The sequence below is a fragment of the Syngnathus scovelli genome, chromosome 2 (assembly GCF_024217435.2).
Source record: "Syngnathus scovelli strain Florida chromosome 2, RoL_Ssco_1.2, whole genome shotgun sequence".
NCBI lineage: Eukaryota > Metazoa > Chordata > Actinopteri > Syngnathiformes > Syngnathidae > Syngnathus > Syngnathus scovelli.
Window position 1 is genome coordinate 9630501 of NC_090848.1, and position 26796 is coordinate 9657296.

General features: G+C 43.4%; 5 protein-coding genes across 8 annotated transcripts; 3 read left to right on the plus strand and 2 right to left on the minus strand.

Moving 5' to 3' along the window:
* The first annotated feature begins 780 nt into the window (after window positions 1-780).
* Window positions 781-6707, plus strand: sypa (synaptophysin a). The gene is made up of 8 exons (XM_049753806.1): window positions 781-989; window positions 1727-1792; window positions 1878-2002; window positions 2498-2696; window positions 3000-3191; window positions 4042-4251; window positions 4334-4393; window positions 4673-6707. The coding sequence occupies exons 1-7, from the start codon at window positions 972-974 to the stop codon at window positions 4376-4378; spliced, it is 855 nt and encodes a 284-aa protein (XP_049609763.1). The 5' UTR covers window positions 781-971; the 3' UTR covers window positions 4379-4393; window positions 4673-6707.
* A 625-nt stretch (window positions 6708-7332) lies between these two features.
* Window positions 7333-10134, plus strand: pcsk1nl (proprotein convertase subtilisin/kexin type 1 inhibitor, like). The gene is made up of 5 exons (XM_049753807.1): window positions 7333-7651; window positions 8157-8346; window positions 8473-8653; window positions 8952-9047; window positions 9114-10134. The coding sequence occupies exons 1-5, from the start codon at window positions 7598-7600 to the stop codon at window positions 9421-9423; spliced, it is 831 nt and encodes a 276-aa protein (XP_049609764.1). The 5' UTR covers window positions 7333-7597; the 3' UTR covers window positions 9424-10134.
* On the minus strand, window positions 9442-12596 carry lhfpl4b (LHFPL tetraspan subfamily member 4b). Its single transcript, XM_049753808.2, has 6 exons — window positions 12490-12596; window positions 11745-12005; window positions 11386-11590; window positions 11179-11258; window positions 10951-11098; window positions 9442-10696 (listed from the first exon to the last, which is right to left on the minus strand). The coding sequence occupies exons 2-6, from the start codon at window positions 11967-11969 to the stop codon at window positions 10668-10670; spliced, it is 687 nt and encodes a 228-aa protein (XP_049609765.1). The 5' UTR covers window positions 11970-12005; window positions 12490-12596; the 3' UTR covers window positions 9442-10667.
* A 208-nt stretch (window positions 12597-12804) lies between these two features.
* Window positions 12805-23778, minus strand: hdac6 (histone deacetylase 6). Of its 3 annotated transcripts, none has more exons than XM_049752367.2 (29): window positions 23686-23778; window positions 22737-22823; window positions 22439-22564; window positions 22256-22341; window positions 22090-22174; window positions 21981-22021; window positions 21821-21917; window positions 21639-21736; window positions 21447-21551; window positions 21161-21229; window positions 20951-21077; window positions 20683-20748; window positions 20540-20599; window positions 20310-20399; window positions 19906-20012; window positions 19659-19726; window positions 19249-19381; window positions 19040-19168; window positions 18280-18448; window positions 17761-17966; window positions 17446-17638; window positions 17149-17298; window positions 16047-16224; window positions 15586-15722; window positions 15321-15506; window positions 14912-15034; window positions 14681-14827; window positions 14381-14509; window positions 12805-14242 (listed from the first exon to the last, which is right to left on the minus strand). In XM_049752367.2, exons 2-29 carry the CDS (start codon window positions 22821-22823, stop codon window positions 14174-14176), a joined length of 3261 nt encoding a protein of 1086 aa, XP_049608324.1. In that variant the 5' UTR covers window positions 23686-23778; the 3' UTR covers window positions 12805-14173. The 3 variants fall into 3 exon arrangements, with proteins under 3 accessions (XP_049608324.1, XP_049608325.1, XP_049608323.1); XM_049752368.2 differs by having other exon boundaries at window positions 15595-15722; window positions 22737-22828; window positions 23684-23734; XM_049752366.2 differs by having other exon boundaries at window positions 22737-22828; window positions 23684-23734.
* uxt (ubiquitously-expressed, prefoldin-like chaperone) lies at window positions 22693-26713 on the plus strand. Of its 2 annotated transcripts, none has more exons than XM_049752377.1 (6): window positions 22693-22833; window positions 24116-24197; window positions 24271-24338; window positions 24490-24597; window positions 24768-24831; window positions 26301-26713. In XM_049752377.1, the coding sequence occupies exons 1-6, from the start codon at window positions 22781-22783 to the stop codon at window positions 26361-26363; spliced, it is 438 nt and encodes a 145-aa protein (XP_049608334.1). In that variant the 5' UTR covers window positions 22693-22780; the 3' UTR covers window positions 26364-26713. The 2 variants fall into 2 exon arrangements, with proteins under 2 accessions (XP_049608334.1, XP_068505121.1); XM_068649020.1 differs by lacking the exon at window positions 22693-22833 and adding an exon at window positions 23762-23927.
* Window positions 26714-26796: the final 83 nt, after the last annotated feature.

Sequence of the window (26796 nt, forward strand, 5' to 3'; positions counted from 1 at the left end):
CAAATGGGACATTTTCCCAAGAGGAAGCACAGTTCCAGTTCCCTGTCCTACATTTTCTTAATATAAATAAATCTGCTACGTTTAAGTAATATATAATATTCCTGTTTTTCACAAGCAAACAGACAAGGGATTAATTAATGACTAACAATTATATAAACAGGCACCCTTATTCTAACATACCAGCATAGACGTTTACTTAGCGGAGGGAGCCACACTGCCCCCTGCTGACGTGGACCGTTACAGTTTTTGATCGCATGACTTCCCAGGGATATGCACTGGGAGTCAGTGATGTGCATTCCAGTTCTTTTAAGTGAACAGAATCTTTAGAATCAGTTCACTCAAAAGAGTGAACAAATCGCCCCCACACACACACACACTTCAATAACACACACAACTAAGCAATACACTAGACAAAAAACAATCAAGTAAACACGGTAATTTTGACAACGGCACCTATTGATTGAAGTCAAGTCGTTCACTCTCGTTCACTGAAAAAATCCATCCATCCATCCATCCATCCATCCATCCATCCATCCATCCATCCATCCATCCATCCATCCATCCATCCATCCATCCATCCATCCATCCATCCATCCATCCATCCATCCATCCATCCATCCATCCATCCATCCAAAGCTACTTCTCGTCACGAGGGTCACAGGCGTGCCAGAGCAAGTAGGCAGGGGACACCCTCAACTGGTCGCCATCCAATCACAGTGCACATAAGAGACAAACAACCACTCACAATTACAGCTACGGACAATTTGGAGTGTTCAGTCGCCCGACCATGCATGCTTTTGGATTAAGGGAGGAAATCAGAGCCCCCGGAGAAAACCCACGCATAATAATAAAATAAGAAAAGCACGCAGGAAACAGTCCAGCCCCTCCCTTCTCTGCCTCCACCTCCCACTTCTTACAGCAACCTCCCCCTGCTGGTCCATCTGGTGTCGCGCTCTTACACATCCAGCATCATGGACGTCGTCAATCAGGTAAAAAAAAAAGAAAATAACTAACATATTTCGTCCTATTCCTCTGCCCCGATTTTTTTATTTTTTATTTATTTGGGTACCTATGCACGCTCGCACTCGTCCATTCGGCCGTTTTACGGGTGCATGATCAAGCCTGCCGCGTCCACGAAGACCAGTGCGCGTAAACCTTAACAGCGCACATTTAGATGAGCTAGTTATTTTGGAATGCTGCTTTACGTGCACGACTATGAGCTGAAGTGACGTCATCCGGTCTTTTGTGTACTGTATATGTGCATTACTGCGGGGGAAGCAGAGGAGGATGCTGATGAAGAAACATCCCCCCCCCCCCCCTGTTTGTTTTGTGTCACATGATGTTCACCGCTCGCGGTGACGTCACAATGTCGTGTCCTCAAGTTAACGGCACGTAGAAGGATGGTCGCTGGAGATAGGATTGGTTAAGGAGCCGGCCGTGAGGGTCGTGAGTCAATACCTTAACAAACAGATCCTGAGTCTGTTAGTGTACCCACTGTCACCTCCTAATAACGTTAAAAGGATATCATATAATGTTATCGTCAAAAGAAATAAAACAATATGCTACAGCTCCCCTTCGATCAAATGTGAGGCATTGCATTTTTTCCCACATAACGGGGAATAATACGATGTCCCTGCCAAAAGGTTTCGATGCCATTGAATGCTGCGAAAAGTTGGCATAGCACTGCTTTTGTCATTGGATAACAAATGATTGATGTATCCCCCAGTTGGTGGCCCAGGGACAGTTCAGGGTGCTGAAGGTTCCTCTGGGCTTTATCAAGATCCTACAGTGGGTCAGTTACACGCACACACACACATGCACGCACGCCCTTTGTATGAGACACACTATTTGTAATAATTGAGAATTGATTCCATCAGTTCTTCGCCATCTTGGCCTTCTCTACATGCGGAAGCTACTCTGGAATGCTGTGCATGTCCGTGGATTGCAAGAACCGCACGGACAGTGACTTGAGCATCGAGGTCGAGTTTGAATATCCCTTCAGGTCAGGAAAAGGGCCTTGAGTCCATCGATATTAACGTTTCCATCAATCACTTTGACACTAGGAAGAGAAGTCTACTGCAGATACAAAACACAAAGCAATCACCACTTTTATCACCAGCTGTTCAACGTTCAAAACATTGCATTGTGTTTTTATATCTTTAAAAAAAGATATAGCTATTGGTTCAAACAACTCGTTTATCTTAAAAATCACAGATCTCATGCACAACTGATATATTTATTTACTTGTTATTATTGTCGTACAAAATATGTTTCAGCCTGTGCTACACATACACATGGACATGAAGCGCAAGTAGCAGTGTTAATGTTAGTGTTAATAATAATAATAATAATACATAAATGCCACTGTATTTTGAAGTGCTAACATTACCACTATTTTTAATCTTTTCCTTTTGGCTTTTAATACTACTGTTATTGCTAATGTTGATTATGATATTTTAAAATGTTCTGTGTTTGAATGTGTGTGTGTGTGTGTCAGATTGCATCACGTGTACTTTGACGCCCCCACTTGTAAGGGTGGCAACACGGAGCGTCTCTTCCTAGTAGGCGACTACTCCTCCTCGGCGGAATTCTTTGTGACGATCGGCGTATTCGCCTTCTTGTATGCCACGGCAGCACTCAGTGTCTACGTCTTCTTCTTTGACAAGTACAAGGAAAACAACAAGGGCCCACTTGTGGTGAGTGTGTGTGTATTCATGTTAATGACTGGAGGCTACAACAAGTTTAATGCTAACATTTGTCCTAATAATGCTAAAAGTAATGATATCTTTAATGCAAATATTAATGGTAATGTCAATACAATACAATACAATACAATACAATACAATACAATACAATACAATACAATACAATACAATACAATACAATACATCTTTATGCACATGGCGCTTTCACAATAGCTTTCGCCGTAACAAAACACTTTACAAAATCTTATAAGCTAAAATAACATGTCATGTCACCGACTTCTATGTATTTTATAGGACCTTGGCGTGAGCGCTGTATTCGCCTTCATGTGGCTGGTGAGCTCAGCGGCATGGGCCAAGGGTTTGTCTGATGTCAAGACAGCCACAGACCCAGATCAGGTCATCACTTTGATTACCGCCTGCGACGCTGAGGAGAACCGATGTCATGAAGTCCACGACCCCGTCATGTCTGGACTCAACACGTCTGTGGTGAGCAATGACAGATAACAACTGTGAAAGCTAATGATAGCTGACAGCCATAAATGATATCTACTGACAGCTCACAACTGCCAACAACACTCGCTACCTCGAATGACCTCTAGTGATCACTAACAACCACTAATAATCAGCTAACAAACATTGATGACATCTTAAGACTGTTAGTGACCAACAACGAGTAATGACGGCTAACAGTTTGTACGGCCACTATTGACAAAAAACGGTAACTAACAACAGCTGACGACAACATAATTATTAGTTGATTATTATAATTAATTATGAATTAATTATTACCACTGCGAGCAATATTGCTATACATTATTTTGCTTTTTTATTATTGTTTATTTATATATTTTGTTAAGAAGTTAACTACAGCTAACAACCAGCAGTGACCTCTAATATGTCACGTCTCGTCCCCAGTCGTGTTACTGTGTCTCGGTTGTCATGGTTTCTGTCTGTCTGTGCACTCGCCCCTCCCTTCCTGTGTCAACTCACAAACCATGTACTAATCACAGTCACCTGCCTCTCGTTACCTGTCGCGTATTTAAGTCCTGTCTGCGTGTCACTCCCTTCCGGGTTGTTGTTGTCTATTGTCTTGCTGTCGTTATGTCCTGCTGTCTTCTTGTTTCGCGTCCCGGTCAGTCAAGTTATTGTTTGTTAAGTCATATCAGTTTGTCTAATAATTAATGGTGGCTGGTGGTCACTAGCGACAGCACTAGTTACCGATAGCATCTGCTAACAAGTAGTAGTGACCTATTGCTGATGTCGGCTACCTGTATTGACCACTAACAATGGCTGACAACCGCTAGTGACCGTTAATGACACCCTCGTCTGTGTGCAGGCCTTCGGCTTCATCAATTTGGTTCTATGGGTGGGAAATCTGTGGTTCGTCTTCAAAGAGACCGGCATCATCGCCCCGTTCATGAGAGCTCCACCCGCTCAGGAGAAACTCCCCACTGACGTTATCGCACCAGGCGGCTATGAGCAGGATCCTTACGCCAGTAACCAGGGGGGCTACCAGCCTGACTACAACCAGCAGGGTTACAACCAGGTCAGAAACAATCCCTCTTTAGAACATCCAGATGAAGTCGAATATAATAAGACTGTTTCATGTTCCATGGTGATGTTTGCAGGGAGCAGAGCAGGGGGCACCCACCTCCTTCTCAAATCAGATGTGAGCTGACGGGAAGCTGGTGAGTTCTCTGGGAAGTTACACTAAACTCTGATCAAACTCCAAATTGTACAACATTTGAATTTAGGAAGTTAGAGATGCAAATTAATCTTAGATCCCACTGAGAGCAATGACGTGTGATTATTTTTTTCTTTAGTTGCCAGTATGTCTTTTGCGGCGCATACATGTGACATGAAAGTTGTTCTCAATGCCGATTGGCTCTTGCCAGCGAGGGACCGTCTGGAAACTCAGGGACGATGACCACTTCAGATCACGTAACTTTCTTGTTTTACCTTCACAGGAAGCAACGGAAGCGAATGCCTGCCTGTTACCTTCCCACAATGGAACACACCCAAATGTTTGTGAGGGGGTAATCTGGAGCGCCGATGTTCACTTTGAACATACTGTATGATATGAGATGAGGTCAAAGCTGACAAACTAACAAACAAATGAAAATATTACGGTTGTGACGTTTGCCAATTACATAACCAAACGAACAACTAAATTACTAAACAAATGAATATATATGCCGCACGAAAATATGCAAATTCTTTGGAATGACCTGGATTTCAGCATAAATTGGTCATATGTCGGCTGATCTTTATCCGTGTAACAATCGACATACAATACTATACAGATTGTTTTTTGCAGAGGCAATGCTGCTTCACAAGAGCTAAATAAAATCAAATGTATGTTTTTTACAGGGTATGGCAGCTTTAACGCACACTTTCAATGTCATATTGATTCGACTTTTGGTTGGCTGACTCTTGACTCCGATATTCTCATTGGGAATTATTCTTGCGGTTCACATGCTTTCTCCACTGCGCACTGTAAACACAAGATGTGTCCAATAAACACAGAAACGCATGTTATTGTTTGATGTACTGTCTTAAATGAAGATCTGAGCACATTTCATGACCACCTTATGCAGAAATCCAGGTCATTCCAAAGGGTTCATTTACTTTTTTTTGCAACTGTATGGAGTATTGTACATTGTTCCTCCGCTTCGAAAATCTGCAAGCCTGTAGATGCCACAAGACGGCAAAGCACTTTTTTATTTTTTTTTGTTTTAAAGACAAGGTTATGGTCTGACTAAAAATGAAGCGCCTCGCCTCTCCAACACAGTTTGTTGCCACCCAGATGCTATAAGATGTGTCCAAATTTTTTTTTTTTCCAGCAGACGTGGATTTGGCCTGTGCACAAAAAGGGTTTCAACAATTAATTAAAGAGAAAGCACATTTGCAAATGCCGAACTACAATTACGCGGAGCTTCATTGTCTGTATATCCATATACATATTTTAAGCTATTCTTGAATACCTTGTATATCGTACTGACTTTTTTCTCCATGTTTATCTGTAGTGACCATCCTGCGTTTACACACCTAAACCAGAGTAAAACTAATTTCAAACCTAAAACCGCAAGCATTTTTAGTCAAGTCAGAAGCTTCCTTGTTGTAGTTTTTAGTGACTCAGCAGAAATGACAATAAAAACATTGCTACCTTAAGTGGCTAGTTTAGCTTTTTGGCTGCTAATCTTTTGGCCTTGCTAATGTTTCCACGCACACAACGTGGATCAAACCATCAATCTTGTGATGGCCATTTCTGCTGACAATCACTTTACCCATTCAGCCAATCAGCAACCATCCTTGTGGATGTTTGTGTTGTACAGAAATTTACAGTCGTGTTTGAGTGTGTGTGTGTGTGTGTCCCTGTGTACCTGTCTTGCTCTCCTTGACAGTTTTGTTCCCTTCCTCTTGCTCTATGTTCTGACTCCAGATTCAGATGACTACCGACATAGGTATGCCTTATTGCATTGGTTTGCCCATTGCAGTGGTCATGTCTTTGAGTTTACCATATTGGATCTGTACTAGTACTAGTTCTTGGACGAGGTTCAATTCCTATGATTAGGTTCTTGTCTCAACTAGTCTAGGGACAAAGTTGTAATCTTGATTAATTGTTATATTCATCATTTGTCCATAGCATTAGCCATGAATCTGGTAAATTCTTCTGTCAGTTTCTTTATTATGGGCAAATAAAATGGAAAAAAGACATTGTTCAGTCATAATCTCAAGAGATCTGGCTTTGAGTGTTTAATCGGTTGCTCGCTCTCCAAGCAGCACAAGAATGGGGCATCTTCACCCGTTAACTTCATGTTGTCACATTCAATATAGTTGCAAAATGGATGTGCAATCCAACACTTAGTATGGTGTGTATGTTTTAGATGGCGCAATGAAAATGATGACAATGGTGATGATGTACGTGTAATTTGTTGTTATGCCGCTCCCCCTGCTGTGTTTATCCAATGGAATGATTTAATAAACAACAAAACAAAGCAATTGTGTGCCGTGTTTGGGGCGAACACACAAATGAAAATCTCATTTTGTGGTGTTGCCAAGGCAACTCCAAATGACTCACTTGCGTCACCAACCAATACGCCTTACAAGTTTCTCTTCCAGAGAGAAGATTCCAGTCCTGACAAACGGCTCTTGTTCAAATAGATCCTGAAGAATGGGCTCTGGCAGGAGAGAAGGAACTAGACCTGAAAGAAAGCTCTTGTCCCGAGAAAAGGTCACAGTCCTAACACAAGATATTTGCCATGAGAGAACATTTTAATTCCAAGAGAGGGTTCAAGTCTTGAGACAAGGATTTCCTTATAAAATAAGATGCAAGACCGAACTTTATCCAAAAATATAATTATATTCCCAAGCAAGAGTTCAAGTCTTAGCAGGAAGTATTTAAAGTCAGTGAAGGTTCTCGCCATGAGAGCGGGTTAAGATTAAGAGATGTTGTTATGAAACTCTTTAAGACTCTTCTGTGAGAAAGCACTAAACAAATAAAATATACTTGAGAGAAGATGGTCATTGCAAAAGACTAGTCCTGAATAAAGACTCTCTCTCTCTCTCTCGCTCTCTCGCTCTCTCTCTCTCTCTCTCTCTCTCTCTCTCTCCCTCTCTCTTCCCTGTCGCTCCCACCCCCCTTTTGAGTATCATCGCTCCTCGCTCTGTCTGCTCTCCCATCATTCTCCCTCTTTTCTGTCTTCCTCCTGTCCCCATCCACTCTCTCATCAATCCCACCCTCTTCCTGTCTCTCACTCTAATTACTCGCTCCTGCCTCTCGCTCTCTCTCATCTAGCTTTATCACTCTCCTCCCCCGTCTCTCTCACCCCCCCCTTCCCTACATAGCCACCTCGTTGTTGTTGGATTTTTGTGCGTGTTCAGTGGTCAGAATGGCGTCGCTTGGCCTCCTACTGCTCAGTGCCGCACTGCTCCACGCCGCTCAGGTAGGCGCTATTTGTTCTGATCCAGCGTGATGCTCCACCGGCTGCTTCCAGTTTGTTACTTTTTATTATTTTATTACTGCCATTTTGTGGAAACTGCGCGTTGGTGTGTGGATGTGTGTGGATGTGTGTGCGTGTATGCTGACGAATATTGCGTTTGAGCTCCTGGTCACCATAGTGACAAGAGGCAGTAGCCCATGGCAACAAGACTTTACAGTCTCCTGGAGTGTGTGCGTGTCTGCATGTGTGAATAAAGGTGATGATGACAAACATGGTATAAAAAGTGTAAATACTGGATGAGTTTTGATTTGCTTAGTAGAAAAGAATCCATCTAATGAATTAGAAGCAGCACTGTGGATTAGTGGTAAGAGCAGTGTACTGCAAGGCAGATTTTTGTTCTGAGCAAGCTTCAGGTACAGCGACGCTGGAGTGAAGTGATGAAAAATAAACGAGAGCTGACGGTCGGCAATGTATTTTTATTGATCTGATGGCAAACAACCTTTGTCAGTGTGCACTTGCAGCTCGCATAGGAGTCGGCCGTCAGAACCCGTTGGCCTACGACAATGACCGTGATGAGATGATGTCACATCCGGCCTACTACCGGTCAGATGGCTGGAGTGGGCCCAGCTTGGAGCAGGCCCTTCAACGATTGATGGAGAGGGCTCAGAGACGGGAGCAGGAGGAGGAGCAGCGAACAGGTTGGACCATGACATCACACGTACTTTCCGGTGGCATCCTTGTTACACAAACATTATGAAATGTCCTCTTATGATAAATATTCATGTGACATTGGCAATCCAATTGAGTCTGTCACTTTCACGTAGCGTCCTTGGCATCTTTGCTCCGCCTCCTCGCCCAAGCTGGGGCTGCCCAATTGGTTGCTCCTGGGGATGTACAGCTGGGAGAAGGGGATTTCCAGGGCCAGAACCAGGGCCGGGGTCCAAGTCGGGGGAGGCCCGCTGCGGCCTGGTGGACACCTCAGGTGCTTCAGGCCCTGCTAGACAGGTGATGGGATGGCCCTATGAAGGACATATTGTAGGATGTAATGAATAAGAATACGGCAATATTCAGATAATAATTCAAAATTCCACAGACTTACTGAGATGTCTTTCCAAACTATTTTCCAAACTCTTTACAGACTATTTTCTAAAGAGTCTTTGCAGACTGGCTGGACTCTCAAAGGAGTCTTTGGAAATTGGTCGTGGAGTTTCTAGACTAGAGCGTTCTTATAGACTTATTGGACTCTCTAAAAAGTATTCTTTTGATTTTTCTTCAAGATTAAAAACTGACATGTGATTGGCAGGGTGGAGCCACAAGTAGGTGGAGCCCAGGCAGCAAAGGCAAGGCTTGATCGATTTCGAGGTGATGACTACGAAGAGATCAGCGATGACGATATGAGGTACGTACGCAATGAAGAGCCAAATGAAAGCCAAGCAACTCTCATCACATGATCCCGCCTCCTCAGACGTCTACTTGCCAGGATCCTTCCAATCCTCAAACCCGACTATGCCCCCTCCAACCGGCGCACACGGCGGGATCTGTCTGTCACAGAGACCGCTGGAAGCGCCCACAAGAGAAGCCGCCGGTCCCTTGGTGATGATGCCTTGCCACCATCCGGCAACGAACCCCTGCTCAGGGTGAAGAGGCTGGATGAGGATGAAGAGGACGGGCAGCAACTTGACACGGTGTCTAACGTGCAACATGGTACCCGACGCCGGAGAGCTGCTCTGAACCACGTGGTGCTTCACCAGATTGTCAACCACATGAGGAAGTAGGAAAGGGAATGATGGAAGTGGTGTTGAGCAGATTCATCTTTATTGTCATGAACATATGCCTATTCAAGAAATGTCCTCATCACAGGGTCATTGCTAAATTCTACTATATCGGTGGGAAAGTTCTTAAATGAAGCCTGATTATCGGTAGGTGTGTATCCCACTTCAATCATTAACAGGACCAGCAGGGGGGGGGTACCTTTAAAACACCCCACACAACAAAACAATCGAGAGTCCTCTTTAACAAGTTGGCCTTCAATGAATTTGATCAAAATAAATTTAAAAAAAAATCTCAAATACAGAGAAATATCTAAACCACACAACAGAATAATCTGGATCATCTTCAAAGATATCCGCCAATCGGGCCTTTACTGAAAAAAATGCTCAGATTAGGCCAATTATATTTGTCTAGCCATCCTTAGTCATTGAAAAGATCAGGTCTGAAAAAAGTAGTCTTGACACGCCCCACACGACAGGATAATAGCTCGAGCCTAACCACCTGGCCACGGCTACCTCATCGTATTGTCATTTGTGACGTTGTATGGATGGAGGTCAAGTTCAAAGTGGCACCACCAAGAACATCATTCAAAGCTCTGTGATTATTTCCTTCCAGTTGTGTTTGTGCACTCCAGCTTGTCATGTGACCACAAGTGTGCATGCCTACATGGCACAATGTAATCAAAAGTAATAATAAAGTTCAAATCGTTAACCATGTTTCAATTTCGCTCAACTTCACTCAATTTTCTTTCCCATTCTCCAAGCCTGCTCCTTTTTTTTAGGTCATCGCGGCTGGTAAAGGAAGCTGGTCTTATTGTATTTGCCTTTCACCAGCAATGACATTGTTTTTCTTCCAGTAATCACCACACTGCCTGTCTGTTTTTTAAAATGATGGACAGGCAAAATTTACTGACGCGCCCAACTCTAATAAAAACACAATTTTTATGGAAACGTGATGCACGCTGTTGCTACACTAAACCAAGGTACACAGTGTTTTTTGTTTCAGGTGAGAGCGCTCATACAAAGAGGAAAAATAAAATGACAGTTTGTTTTTACGGAAAATACACTCCTTAACACACTCCACACCACTGGTAGCGAACTAACTACGCTAACTGCTAAACACTTGACATGCTTGAACACAATGAGGTCATGAATAACAGTTCCATCTTTCGTTGTGTCTCCATCACATCATATAATGCCATTGTGATGATGATGTCATCGTCTGAGACGGACGACAAGTCACACGATGTCTACGCTGACATCAGCAGTCCTGTAGTCACTGCAACACAAACACAAAAACCCCATAAACACACACCAAACACAAACCAAAAATATACTCAATACGATATACTATAATATATTCAATAAATATATTCATACTCAATCAAACATACACACAGACAAACACGATATTCACACACAAATACATACACACAGACACATATTCACAAACATATGTACAGAAAAAATAAACGGAAACACAATACACAGCTTGTTCCTTCAGACCTGCCACAACTATGTGCATGAACGCACCTTCCTTGCCAAGCGGTGGCAGCAGGGCATCTTGTCTGTTAGCCAGCACAAATGCTAGCGTGGACAAGATGGCGGCGTCCAAAACACCAAGGATGGCTAGGATAAAAGCCCAGTGGATCGAGCAGTTTCCCGACGAGAAGCTGCCCACCTGGGTGCAACACACACAAATACACACGCCACAGTCAACCGCCGACCCTGTCGCATCGAGCCGAGTCTCGGATCACTCACAGAGTCACCGCACAGGACTCTCATCTCTGGACTCTCCCATGAGTCGGGGAATAGCAGACACGCTAATGCCAAGCAGAACCCTGAATGCAGAGATGGGAAAAGTTACATATGCGCAACTGTAACTATGAGTCTGAAAATTGGCAACTTAAATCTGACTTGAGTCAAGTCATGTGATTCAAAGTCAGAGGCAACGAGAAGCAATCATACCGGCTGTGAGCTGTAGCCAGGCGCAGATTTTGTAGACGGTGGCGGCGCTGCAGAAACGGAAGAGGCACAGACAAACCACGCTGGTCCAAACCGCCCACAGGGAAATGCCCACCAGAACCGCCACTGACTGGAAGGACGGCAGAGGGGACAGACTGGACAGACGGCCGCGGCAATCTGGAACGGGCCGGTCCGACTCCAGACACACCTGATGTGATGTGGGAGGGTGCACAGAAAAGAAAGTATGTTTAGCGCTCAGTGTTTGTTGTCTATGTAACATTTGTACCAATATTAAACAACTGTGAAGACCAGGGATGCGGGGCATTCATCATTCCAAATGAAAAGATGCAGTTTGCAATCACCTCAAACAATCCGAGGGTTCCAGCGGGCGGGGATGGCCCCGTCCCCAGGTGCCGCACGTCGCCGGTTCCGATCCAGGACGGCTGCACCAGGATAACCACCTGGATGATGGCGAAGCATAGCGTGCACACGGCCCAAAGCGCACCCACCGCGCGGGCGCTGCGCACAAACTCGGTCTGGTACAGGCGGGACAGGTCGCCCAAGTCGGGTGTCGCCGCCGACGCCATGACCCTACTCACGTGTCACGGGACTCCTCAGCTTTCCTTGGAGGAGGTTTTGAGAAAAAAAAATCGCAGAATGGAGGACACATTATTCGTATGATAATTTCTTTGTTTTTAATTCACCCAGGCCGATGTCACCTTGGGTCAATGTCAATACACGTTTTAAGACTACTGTATTAATTTTCATTGGCATTCTTCAATGATCGCGATTTGGGGTGCAAGTGGTGGTCCAAACGGTGCAAAGCCGACACAAGCGCAGGGAGGACACGCACATTCCACAATTACTGAATGAGCTCAGATTCGAACCTAGAATCTCGGCATTGTGAGGCAAACCTGTTACCCACTATTGCATCGAGCCGCCTCGCTTTCGCACAAGAAACGACGTTCATTTTATTTATAGCGCTCAAATGGGAAGCAGTCTTGCTAGAGTATATATCCACGATTTTGTCAATAAAAAGTGCAATTTCGCCAGCATTGCGTGACGCCAACACCGGCATTGATTTTTGCTTTAGACGTGAAAACCAACCTGCAGCAGCTTCGCACGCACGCGGGCCGAGAGAGACGAGGACGGAGGCGCGTTCCAGCCGTGTCCAACAACGCGCGTGTCCGCCAGCAAGGTTAGGAAGATATGAGGAGGCAGTGACTCTACAACACAGCGACGCCTGGAGGCGGAACGAGGAACTTTAGCGGTGCAGCGCTACCGGCAAGGTAGGTACAAAACCTGCGTGAAGCTGGCCCCCCACCAAAATAATAATATAAAGATATATGTACAATAATGTTATAAATAAAAATAACAACCATATATTTATTGCATTATTTGTAATAAACTAACCAATTCAGTGATTTTACAAATTATTTTATTTAAGATAAATCAATTAACAAATTATGTAATAAGATAAATTATCAAACAATACATTTTAAAATGAATAAGCACATATAAAAAGTTACATTTCTCTAATAATTATAACCAAGTATAAGCATTTCATTGTAACCAGTCTATTGTTTACCATGGCTTGTTTGGCGAGCTGTCTATTGTTTTTCCCCATTTGCCCAACTTTGACTGCCGATTGTTTGTCTATTTGACTCCAAGTCACCCATGACGCTAATGACAATAAAAAGTAAATACAATGGATGGATGCTCTCCGTGAACGACGACTAATTTGTGTAATTCTCATCCCAAGTGAATCTCTTAAAAACATACAAAAGTTTTTTGTTGTTGTTGATAATTTGTAGACAAACATTATTGTGCAACAGTGTTGCCACAGCAACTTCAACATATTAATGTCAACAATTCTCATTGGCTAAAAGGCAAAGTGACAGTGAACCCCTCCGATATTGCAGTCTGCAGACTTTTAAAAAAAGTTTTACTATATAATTATATAAGCCAGTCCAAATGTTGATTTCCACACATTCAGTGTTGTACCAAAGTTCAAGCAGAGGAAAGGAAATTCCCTGACTAAAATGCAGTGATAATCCCAATTTCTACGAAATGACTTTGAGCACCGTTGTATGTTTGTTTATACTGTATGTGCTACTGCTCCACGTTTGTTTAAGCAGCGGATGTTTTAAAGTTTATAAAGAGTGGAGGGCATCATCAGTCTGACAGTGAGCTTCCGTCAGTATTTCAGACTGGCTAACGTCCACCTGTTTTTTTTTTTTAATGGTTCTGTTGAACATTTTAACTATATATTGCTTCATTTCATTTTGCAGCAAACAGAAAATGGGAACGAGATGTTGCTTAGGCAATGTAGAGCGGGTCGTTCAGAAACCAGAGGGTCGGCAGGTTCGAACTCAGCTCTGTCCGAGGCATGTGTCGTTGTGTCCTTGGGCAAGACACTTTAAACACCTTGCCACAGGGTCAACAGAGGAAAAAAACACCCCTTGGCTAATTTGGTACATCTACAGAAATATTCATTGACGTACGCTTTACTTGTCAAATAAAAAAAATAATAATAATAAAATAAAAAAGCTTGATGCAAGTGTGCTTTGCATCTTATTCGGAGGTGTCTTTTTTTTTCCGTTGCCTCTTGACAGTTGGCAAGTGAGAACAGGCGTGTTAATAATTTTAAGTTTGTTTTAAAAATGTGTTTTAAGTATGTGGGAGGAGTAAAACGATACAAAACAATTGCCTGGGGTTCACTGTAACAATGACAGAATGTACAAAAAGTCAGAGCACTCTTCATTAACATCTCTTTTGCGTCCTCATTCTCCTAACTCCTTGGCAGGATCTCCTCTCCAAACTTGGAGCTGTGGGCGGCGTTCTTCGCCTCAAACACGGCCTGCATGCACCAGTGAGGTTACACAGTTATTGTAACACAACAACAGCACTACAAGACGAAAACAAAACATCCAAATTTTCTTGTTTGGTACGGTATGGTTAATCAATCAATTAATTTAATGAGTTAGTGTGAAATCACCTGGTTGTGCACGTAGGCCTCGCACGCATAGCACCACACGGAGAGGTCGCAGAAGCTCAGCACCACGGGATGATCGGACATCGCGCCGTGCATCAACATGTGCTCATTGACGTAACGGCCGCACGCCACCTGGCGCCAGGGACACGTGTGACCTCATCATTAGCTTTACACATGGAAATCTTACTTGGGATAACTTCTATTGTGAAAACACTATGAGATAAAAATAACACAAGAACATTGCTGTGATAGGACGTCTAAGACAGGAAACCTTTTCTATTGACCTATCCATCTATCCATCACCTTGTAGCAAGTGAGGCAAATCCAGTTCTCTGCCTCCGAGGCGCAGTCCTGACAGGGCAGGAAGACATCGATACCAGATGGGGGCAGGGGCTTGACAGCGTCCAGGTGAGGACACCACGAAAGAGGGTTCACCACGTACATGGAAGCCTGAGGAGACAAAAAAAAACACACACACAGGTTAGAGGTTCATCTGTGTGGGAAATTCCAGAGTATAGAAATAGAATATAATACCATCTGAACTCCACTCATCAGCTCCAGAGTACTTTGAGGTTTGGACCAACCGCATGCTCCCTGCTGCTCAGGGTCCGCCTCTTCTCCACGGTCATCATCTGCTGGTGCGGCGACGACCACGATCTGAGTGCGATAACGAGACATAAGTTTGGCAGGAAGTAAGAAAGCAACGCCATCAAGTAACGACAAAAAACATGGTGCCGTTTTTAATCCGGCCCATCGATCATTTGCATTATCAAGAGTTGAGTCATATTTGTTGCATTAATTTAAATGCTTAATATTTTAAAAAGTGGCCCGTTTGTCCACCCCTGGCATCGATAGACAAATAGTCCCCACTGCAATGGTGGTTGCTTGTTGCCATGGCAACATTCATTGGTGACACTACTAGCCCACAAAGCCTTGAACTTACCGGAGTCTGCGAGCTCTCTGCTGATTGACTCTGCTTAGGTGAAACTTCATTTGACTCCGCCATGGATTGGTTCTTCTCAGATGTCTTTTCACTTGACTCCGCTCCCATGTCAGATGGGTGCGGTGTGCTTTGTCTGATGTCCAAGCTCGCCAATCCTAGTGTGAGCTGGTCCAAACTGTGGTTGGCCTGTTGGGTTGAAATACCAAAATCAATGTCAACGCTGTGCATTAATGAGATGATGATGTTTTAGTATTTATGCTATTACTGCTGTGACCTCCAATCCCACAGGGGGCAGTGGTGGCTTGTCTGGACCACTCTGTCTTGACCTCCTGCCTTTCACTTTTCCACTGCGCCTCTGATGAGTGCTTGGGGACGATATAGCTGCTCGCAGGGATTCTGGGACTAAGAACAAAACAAGTGTTAAACCAAAGTGGGGCAAACAGACAATAGAAACAGGCACATAGGCTGGCTAATTACCAGAAGAGGTTAAAAAAAAAAGGTATAATTTGCACATAAAATATGTCTGAAAATTAGCTAATAGAATAATTAGTGCGTAATAAAATAAATCAGTATTATCAGCATTAGCTTCTGAAAATGATGTTCTTATAATGTTGGCTAAATTCTAGATATAGGAGTTTTGTTCTTGTTTGTTAGTCAATTTATCCATGAAGCACACAAAAAGCTTTGGAGCTGCACCAGCGACATTTGCAGAAGCCCCGGACTCACTGTTTATCCTCAGCGACTTCCAGTAGGGGGCGTGGTGTCGGATGACTTCATTAATGGCTGCCACGGCGGAGCGGTGCGCTGGAGGGAGGGGGGTCTCCAAAGAAGGAGGAGGGTCGCCGAGTAACACGCTCGTGCACATGGCCATCGAATCAGAGATGGACGTCAAGTTGTAACCACCCTGTGACGTGACACAACAGGTCACTCGTTACATTGTTTAGCAGTTAGCATTTAAGAGCTGGACGATTTTTCCATTTAATTGATTGACTCAAATTTATATATCAGGATGATGATGATGATTTTAATTTATATTCTAAAAAGGCTCCTGTCTCAACTTTATCTTTTGATCTCATGCTGCGTTCAAGGAAGGTAGAAAGTCGGATTTATCCCACTCGGAATGTCACAGTTATGACCTCAAAGTGTTCGAGGCGAATGTAAACAACAAGGATGGCTGCTTTCGATAAATTGTTTGTTGTTCTGCTTCATCACAACACATATTGGCCTCCAGCAAACCTTGTTTAGAAATTCCATAATTTATATAAATAAAGGAAGATTAAATCCTCAAAATGTATTAATTTCAAATGAATAACTTAATGCAAGATCACACAGCAAGTACAAATCACATGTTACGTGAAGTTATTTTCAATGACTGAAATAATATAATAAATAATAAAGCTAAATATGTATTATGTCTATACTATTATGTTTTACCATTCACTGTGTTTTCATAGGGTCGCCAATGTCAAGTGATCATATATTGAAGTCCGTTGGTGAACTCGGGGTCCTTTTTTTCCCCCGGCTTTGCAACTCAGTTCAATGGATCGTTCTAATGCACTTTTCCTAGTCAAAAGATAGAAAAGTCCGTCTTCCCAACTTCCTCGTATGCAGCATCAAACCCAAATTATCTTCAGCATAAAACAAAATTAAAGGAGCTTCCCAGTTATTTTCTGTTATGTCCCCCCCAGTAAGAAGAAAATATCCCGCCCACCAAATCTCCTCAGTGACCATAAAATATTATTTGTCTATATAATTGGATAAGTACACCTCTGCATAACATTGTTTCTCAATTAAAATGCTCCCAGCGCAACTTAGCACCATCACTCACTTCCAGTATGAGTAAGACTCGCCCACAAGCCAACGACATCAGCATGTGAGTCAGGTGGGCATAGCACTCCGGAGTCACACGGTATCCACCCAGAGGGTCTCCCCGCGCCGCGTCAAATCCCGCAGACACCAAAACCAGACTTGGATTGAACTGTGAATCGAAGCAAGGCATGTTGATTTATTTGTCTTTACGCACAAGGCAGATCATACACTAAACAAATCTACAGTGCTCTTCAGCAGCAAAGAGAGCATGGTTAAAAAGAAGATGAAATGAGATGAAAACCTAGGTACGTGTTACCTCGGTGGCAATCGGCATGACAACATGGTGGAAAGCGGCGAGATAATCGGCGTCTCCCATCCTGCCGTTGCTCCACGCCACGTTGACATTAAAGCCCGTCCCTTTGGCCACTCCCACCCGGTCCGAGGCGGCGTCTTCTGAGGACGGAAAGAAGCTCCCGTCGTCATAGCGATGAAGGGAGATGTAGAGGACGCTGCGAACAGATAAGCACACAAACTGTACATTTCTGTGAAAATTTACAATCATCATGTTCACACAAGAATAATTAATTTAAAAAAGTCAGTAAGACTGCTGGTCACACCAATCACATTTTACCTATCGTCGTCTTCAAACATGTGCTGCGTGCCATTGCCGTGGTGAACGTCCCAGTCCAGGATTAAGACTCGTGCAGATGCATGCTGGGAAGTCTTCTGTGCGTAGCGAGCGGCGAGTGCCGCTGTGTTGAAGAAGCAAAAACCGCATGCTGTCTCTCTCTCAGCATGGTGACCAGGGGGACGCACGATAGCCACGCCGCTTCTGACCTTCACACACAAATTTGTGTATGAATGTGTAAGTCAATAACATGTACTGCACTCTTTGGCAATCATATCCACGTATCCATAGTGTTATTAGCAAACCTCTTTCAGTGTGATGTCACATTGAATTTGGCTGCAAAATCCCAGGGAGAAATTTCATGTTCTCCCTGAGACTTTGGAAAGAGGAGCTCCAGGACACAAAGCATAGCATCTTGACTCACAAGACAATGTCCAGGAGAGACCGAAGCTCCAGAAAGGTGAAAAAGAGCTCCAGTCTTGATATATAAGGGCGTGTTTGAAGGCATGCAGTGATTGGTACCTGTCCACTCATGATGTGGTCCACAGCGTTGAAGCAGCTTCCAGCAGCCAGCAGGGCTGACTGGAAACTCTGATTGTTGATGAAGATGGAGTTGAACTCTTCTCCCAGTTTATAGAGATCTCTGCTCTTCATCGTAGTGGTAGACTTCATCAGCTTGATGTGGTCAGCGCTAAACAAACATGCACACACAAAATGTTTTTATTTCTGTTTGACTCCACAAGCAAGACACCATCAAAGCAGGCTGCCATCGGCTTTGCCACCGGAACACACACTCACTGGTCAGTCGGCCCTCGTTTCACTCACACAAACAAATTCACGGGTCCAAATTCACGGGTTGGCGGCTCGGTGACGCACTGGGTAGCACGTCCGCCTCGCAGTTAGGAGGGTGCGGGATCGATTCCACCTCCGGCCCTCCCTGTGTGGAGTTTGCATGTTCTCCCCGGGCCCGCGTGGGTTTTCTCCGGGCACTCCGGTTTCCTCCCACATTCCAAAAACATGCTTGGTAGGCCGATTGAAGACTCCAAATTGTCCCTAGGTGTGAGTGTGAGTGCGATTGGTTGTCTGTCTCTGTGTGCCCTGCGATTGGCTGGCAACCGGTTCAGGGTGTCCCCCGCCTACTGCCCGATGACGGCTGGGATAGGCTCCAGCACGCCCGCGACCCCCGTGGGGACTAAGCGGTTCAGAAAATGGATGGATGGAAATTCACGGGTCCCCCCCCCCCCCTGTTTTCATGCCTAACAACACGGATGCTGTCACATACGTGTGACACATGGCGAGCTCATCCTCGGTGGCGAAACGAGCTGGGATGCGCTGGCAACGTTCCACCAGTCCAAGCTGCTCATGTCTAGAGAAGATCTTGAAGATTCTTTGTGGCTGTTCAGGATGATGCCTGCAGAGAACATGGAGGAGAGTGGACCACGTCAGTTATCCAATCCAGTGCGGATTACCCTCAAGGACCCACCCGCCCACCTGTCCCACAGGTTCAGGTGCTCCATCATTCTTTCGTCATACACCAGGCCTGTTGTCGTGACAAGGGGACCTTGTGGCCTCTCCTCATTGCCTGTTAATCTGAGGACATTTCCTTCAGCAAGATGATCACCCTCTACAGGAGACACAACACAACACAAGGTACAACAACTAACTGTTTTGAACAGTGATTCCTAATCACGAACAGGCCCAAATTGAGTATTAAGTACGTTTTTGAGTAAATTGAGACAAAGATGATCATTGTAGCTTTTTTGTGAATGACATACTGTGAAATGTTCCTGATATAAAATATGCCTCGGCTCAGTAAAGATTGAAAACACTAGTTTAAAATTAATACATAACCTAAAACAGAAATAGACACTGCCATGAAGTTTGATTGTGTGTGTTTTTACCCAGGACTTGAAGTGAGGTCCAATATGGATACAGAGCCGAGATGGTCTCAGAGATGGACTTCATGGCACTGATACACAGAGACACGTAATTATTTTAAATTCCAGGGTCAGTTAGCATTCACATAGCCTCATGTTAGCTAAAGTACAGGAGTCTCAAAATTTCATGTCACTGATTTAAATTTAATTTCGATAACACAAATAAGTATCACTGCTTGTGTGTGTGTGTGTGTTTGTATGTCACAGGTACCAGTCAGAGGGTGCAGTGGATGAAGCCATTGGTGCACAGGCTCCGCCCAGCAAAGCGCGAACACAGGCGGTAGCACCCTTTGCTGTCGCCTGCAGGTTGTAACCTCCCTAAACATACATAAAAATACATTTGTGTATGTATAAATACGACTGAAATGATAAGTCCTCTTATAAATTACTTTAATAAATTATAATATTCCTCGCCATTTTGGGCTTCACCTATTGCGGCTTCACTACTTTGCGTTTTTTTTTAACAATGTGCGTCACTCCGGACGGCAGCTGGCCGCACGAGAGGTGAAATCACCATGAAAATTCACAAGAAAAACAAACGGCATATCTACATGAGGCCAAATTAAAATTCGGAGCAATTTGCAGACATTATGGTGTCATAATCTTTGTTTTTACCTCAAGAGCCATAACGAGTTGACCTTCTGCCAAAGACATCAGCATGTGTGTCAATGTCTGGAAACACTCAGGACTTACGCACATCTGACCCTGAAAAAACACACACCCACACACAGGTTGGGGAGTGCGACGATATCATTTGGATACTGAATTTTGCTGTTTATTCCGCAGAACATTATTTTGTCCTTCTATAATGGCCCAGTGAAAGCTTTTCCACTTTTCAGTCATACCTTGGGATCCCCGAGTGCAGCATCAAAACCAGCAGAGACCAGAACCAGCTCCGGCTGAAACTTCACACACACACACAGATAATGTTTTAATATCAAAGTGTGATGTCAACAGTCATCTGCAGAGGAATCAGTGAGAGCTTTACTTCATAGGCAACAGGAAGCAGCAGTTGCTGGAAAGCACACACATAGTCTGCGTCGCTTTTTCCTGCCTGAACAAGGAGATAGCAAACTTGAGAGTAAGCTTGTGACGGTGACAGGCAAAACAATGAAATGCTCTTCCAGCAGAGGGCAGAAGGCACAATTAACTGTTGATCACTTATTGAGGGAGTTTGGTGGAGAAGTATGCTGTGAATTATTTCTGAATCTCTTAAATTTGTGAAGTGCTGCTAGAGAATAATTGATGTGACTGACCGTGGCCCAGGCCAGATTGATGTTTCGTCCTTCGGCGGGGGCGCTGCCCAAAAAGGTGTTGGCAGATTCTGGCAGGTGAGGCCAGAAAGCACCCTGCTCAAACCTGTGCACGCTCATGTACAACACGCTGACGCACGCACACACATTTTAACACACGTTTTCAACGGGACAACTCTTATTATTTTTGTGTTCAAAAGCAGGAGATGTCACCTGGGGTCTTCCTGGAAAACATACTGGATACCTTGACCATGATGAACGTCCCAGTCCACGATCAACACCCTGACACACACGAGAAAAAAAAAAAGCCTTGTGTGAACAAACTCAACACAGATGAACAGAGCTGAAATTGTTAAACCTGAATTATTTGTACAGTTTAAAAAAAAAAAACGTTCCACCCCATAGTTGGAATTTTATTTTTTGTCTAACTGTGCTCAGTATGTCAAATTGCTCATTCTGGTTGAGCAATCCTCGCTTTTTGGCCACACTTTTCACATACCTTTTGACTTTGTGTTTGTTCTGAGCGTAGCGAGCTGCAATGGCCACGTTGTTGAAAATACAAAAACCGTTGGCCTTGTTTGACTGAGCGTGATGTCCTGGAGGTCTGACACACACACACGCACACGACACAAACGTTATTATTGGTTGATGAGGGAGTCCTGAACACCTCCTTGGAACACTCATGTCATACCGGATGACAGCAAAGCCGTTCCTCAATTCAGACGTCAGAACCTGGTCTACCAGCTGGAGCACTGATCCCACCCCCAATATGGACACCTGGAAGGTCTCCTGTAACACACACACACAACAAATAAGTTTGTGTATGTGTTTTGTCTTCGCACCCAAGGTGTGTATGTGCATGTGTGTTCTTACAGGATGGATATAAACGGAATCATATTTGTCAGAAAGTTGACGCAATTCTATCTCAGACATCATCTGGGTGGACTTAATCAGCTCGATGTATTCCTTCCTGTAGGGAGGACATGTGGCATGTAAAACAAAGTTGTATTATTTCATGTTTTGGTGAACTCACGTGTGGACGAGAAGCAGCTCTTCATCAGTGGCTGCCCTGGGCTGAAACACACAAAGGTGCTTAATTCTCCTGCTTCAGCACGAAGTCGGGAGGTCAGTCAAACTCTCACCTGGACTTGAACACAGCGAGACGACAGCTCTTGTCTGTCCAGTTCCTCTATGATGGACGTCACTCTGGCAGGACTTTCTGCATGGCTGAACATCGAGGTCAATTTATTACGACGTATGATCATGTGACACATATATATAGACTGTTCATAGGTCAGGTAAGCTTACTTGGAGTCCCACAGGTTGTGATGACGAGTGAAGGTCTCTGAATAGACCAAACCTGTCCTGCTGGCAGACGACCTGCTGGAGAGGTCCTACACACACACACTTAAACATTATGTGGCGCCCATTGCTTACTTCTATCCACAGATTACAAAAGGATCTATCTGTGAAGCGATTGGTTGCGCTCACCAGCCGCTGCAGTTGGACCTGCAGATCCTTGTCTCGCTCTTCTCGGCTCCTTGACATTTTCCCTTTCTTCTTTGCCTCCTGCAGGGCGCTCCCTTTCTTCTTCTCATTTCCTTGAACTGCACCTCCCTACATGCGCACATACACACTGCTGAATTAATAGCCCTGACCAAAGAACAACTTGTCAAACTTTAACAAGAGGACAATAATTCCAGGGCCCTCAATTCATCATTGACAAGTTATTTTTTTACCAATATTTTTCAAAGACTTTAATCAAACATTGAGCAAACACTCAAGCTACCTGTGGGGACAGACGAGGAGACCTCCTAACTGACTTTAGTCCACATGATGATTCCAATGATGAAGATTCATCTGCTCCAGACGACATCTCAGACCAGGTAGAACACAACAACAGCATATTAGTGTACACATATTGTATGTAAAATTTAGCTACCAAGTAGGGCACGGCATTCAACAATCTCCTGCAAACAAAGGGCTGAGTGAACTGTTTCTTTATTCATACCCCACTGCAGGAAGGCTTGATTTAAAAACTAATGTATATCATTTTTAACTGGTTTTGCATAAGTAGAGTTTTGGGCTCACGTCACATTTGATGTTTTTTGAGAACAACAGTGCTTCACTGTTGTGAGATTCTTAACAATAACATGAACAACTTGGAGGTTTTGCCAAGCAACTTGCGCACGTTTGCTAGAAAATGAAGAATGTCTGGAGTCTGGAGACTCACTGTCTGGGGAATGTGCGCCAATTGTCCAGGAATGACAGTGATACCGCAATCTACGCATGTTGTCAAGGATGATAGATACAGTCGCTGATCCATTTCAATCGCTTTATTCCCAAATACAGCAACAAATTGCACTTTCATTCAAGAGCTGCTATCGGCTGCAATTTGTGGCCAAGCATTCCACACAGACTAACTTGAGGCAACATCGAGATAAAATGCCCACAGCCCCAAATCATCAGGCCAGCCCTCATCAAAGAATTCTCATGACAGTATCATTATGATTATGTCATTAGTATGTTACCTGATTCTTGGCCACGAATGTGTGCGCACGTTATAGTACATTGTGGGGAAAAAACGAACCTTTATTTCCCACAGGATTTATTTTTGTATCATTTATGCCAGGTTCAATATTAATAAAGCTGCGATTAATAACCGTGTGTAATCACGTAGACCTTCAAACAGGCATTCACATATATTAAAACAATAACAACAACATGGGCATACTTACAGAAAATTCTCTGCGTTTATGTTTTGATTTTGCCCTGAGCGCCAACAAATTGTCGCAAAATGTGCGTGGCCCCGCCTCCTGACGTCATATTCTTGCGCCCCGGTGTCAACCAAGGAACACAAGCAAACGGCAATGGCGCCTCCAGATCGTTCTAAAACTAACGATAATTCTCAGTTTACAGTGGCTTCGAAGGTGCTGCAATATGAAAGATTTATTGACGAAGTACTGAAGAAAGATTTACAGTAAGAGACGGATGGATTAACTGCAAAAAAGACAAAACAATTATGTTATTTATTACTTTTGGGACATAGGGGATATTTGAATATCATGATCTTAATACATAGAAAAGAGCTGTTAACGGCTGATTAAATGTGCTAGCCAATTAATCGGTCAGGGCCTACGCTTAACACCACATGTGTGTCATTTTTAGAAAAGTGATGGAGCAACGCGATACTGTTTATGAGCAAGCCTCTCATTACCTGCAGCTGAAAAGCACCTTAAAGGCTCTTCAGGTACACACACATGTGCACATACACACTTAAGCATTGTGGGTATGATATACGCGTTGTGTGTGTGTGTATACAGGAGACGGATTCCCACCACCTCAAAGCAGATGTTGACCTCGGCTGTAACTTCTATGTTCAGGCTGAAGTGTAAGCGCGTGCAGTTCTCCCATATACTACAACAACGACTAATACTATAATATTTAGTCAAGCATATCTTTCTGCCTGTATACAAGTACAATTCAATGGCTTAATCAAAAAGATAATTAACGAGTATTATTGCGTGTCCTCATCTTCACAGGGAGGACTCATCTAAGATCTTTGTGTTGGTGGGCTTTGGCTTCTTCTTGGAGATGGACCACGCTGAAGCTCTGCACTTCATCGACAAGAAGACAAGTCAACTAACAGCGTCAGTGAATACTCACGCAATTTGACAGGATATAGGGAAGTTTACCCCCCCAAAAATATTTAGTTTGACTTTAAACATTTTACAAGGTGGTAGCGAAGTGTTGTCCATTTTTCCCATTGCAAGATGACCACCCCCCATGCTAATTTTGCTTTTGTGTGAATGTGTGTTAGCTTTACAGATCAGCTGACCAAAGACAGTGCCAAAATTAAAGCAAACATCCGGATGGTGCTGGAGGTCAGTTTCATTATCACCATCACACACATAAAACCAACATGAATAGCTTTCATAAGCTTTAGTCAAGTCTGTCGTGTTTGTTCATTCAAAATGATAGATCTGCATGCTCTTTTTTTGTTTGCTTTTGTTTTGCTTGCAGCAGGGGAGCTTGGTACATACTCCTTTGTTACCTGTATTGAGATGGATATTTCAATGGCAGCTATTTTCTAAAAAGAACTCATTGAGTTCCAGCCAATTTAGAGCACTCTGAGTGATCTTTCAATGCTCACAACACAAATGACAGGTTGGACTTTCTTCCTTGGTCCATTTAGTAGTAATCAGCGTTGAACATATGTTGGTTTTACTCAAATCACTTATTTTGGACCAAAAAAGCAGGAAACAAGCTTTTTGCGAAAAAATATTTTATGCACAACAGTGACTTTGGTACTAATATTTTTTTTCTTTACTGATGCCACAAACAACTGAACAGTCCTTTACTTTTAGAAAATGCAATGACAATTATGAAAATGTGCTTTTGATATTAAAAATAATCATTTGCATCTGGTAAACTTAGTAAACAATTTGCACGCTATTTAGTGGTAGTCCATTATCTCTTCTCTCTTTTGAGACACTCTTTGTTGCAAATTTAACATGACAAACCCTTGATGAATCACAAGCTGCTCGTAAAGGTCAACGTTGCAAAGTTCCAGCGTATCCGTACACCATGATCTCATCCGAAAGAGACTCAATGCTGACATCTGCTAGCCATATTTTTTTTCTTTTAAACTTTCCCAGATTAAAGACCACATCTGTCCAACATTTTTCTCTGCCCATTCTCATAAACAAATGTAGTTGATTTCAAAATCTGTCGCTGCCGCTCCTTGTTCCTGTTGACGACATTTCACGTTAACAGTGCTGAAAGTGTTAATGGAAGTGCAGTGTGATGGACTGAGGTTTGAGCGTTTCCAGATGTTTGAACATGTCTTTGAACACTTGCTATTCATGGCACGTATCACGGGAATCTGTGAATAAATTCATGGTTGCCTATGATAATAAACCCAAAATATAATCCCAAAACACTTTAAACTATAATTTCAAACTCACCTTACAGCCTTAAAAGTTTTAATATTTTTTAAGATATGCAAAGTTGTTGCTTTGCAATGCTTACAAAATACGAATTACGACTTGATAAAACGTACAATATATCCCGAAGGAATCTTTTTACTGACCACAAAAACATGGTGCAATTTAAAAGGAAGAAGTCGAAGGCCTAATGTAGGAGGAAGCAGATATTTTGAGATGCATGTTGGCTGAGTGATGACCCTACCTCCCACCCTATTACTATGACCATTGGTTCCCTGGCTAGCAATCATCATCCCTATACTGTGTTGGTGTGGTTCTCGGTCCAGTTCATTAAAATTGGAGGCAATCAAAGGCTTGAACAGCCGAGGGCACTGTTGACCTTTGGCTACCGTCTTGTCATCTTTCAGGGTCTGCGAGAACTTCAAGGTTTGACGGAGCTACCAGAATGCCGCAGAAGAGAAGTCTTCTAGATTTTTACTGTCTTTGGACCCCTTGTGACAAGGTCCAGTAGCACCCAATAAGTAGGATCAACCTGAACATTTTGTGGTTCCTCTTTTGTGGTGACTAGACTTTTTGAATTCACATATGGACAAGTGCCAGCAATGAGATGTCATGCTATGTCCACATCTGGATGGATTGAGTGCAATTTGATGAAAAAGATGCTGCTCTAGCAGCCTAACAGGACCGTTGCCATGGTGACATGATGCTAAATGAATGCTGGGTAGTCAAGGACTGGAGAAGCAAACATTCATTGACATTATGTTAAATAGATTATTTTTTATATAATTTCCACCAAATGTAAATAAATGACAAAAAGTTGCTTTTTCTCCAAATTACTATTATGTTGTGCACAAGTTACAAATATGAAATACAATATAAAATACGAGATTCCACACGCACTGA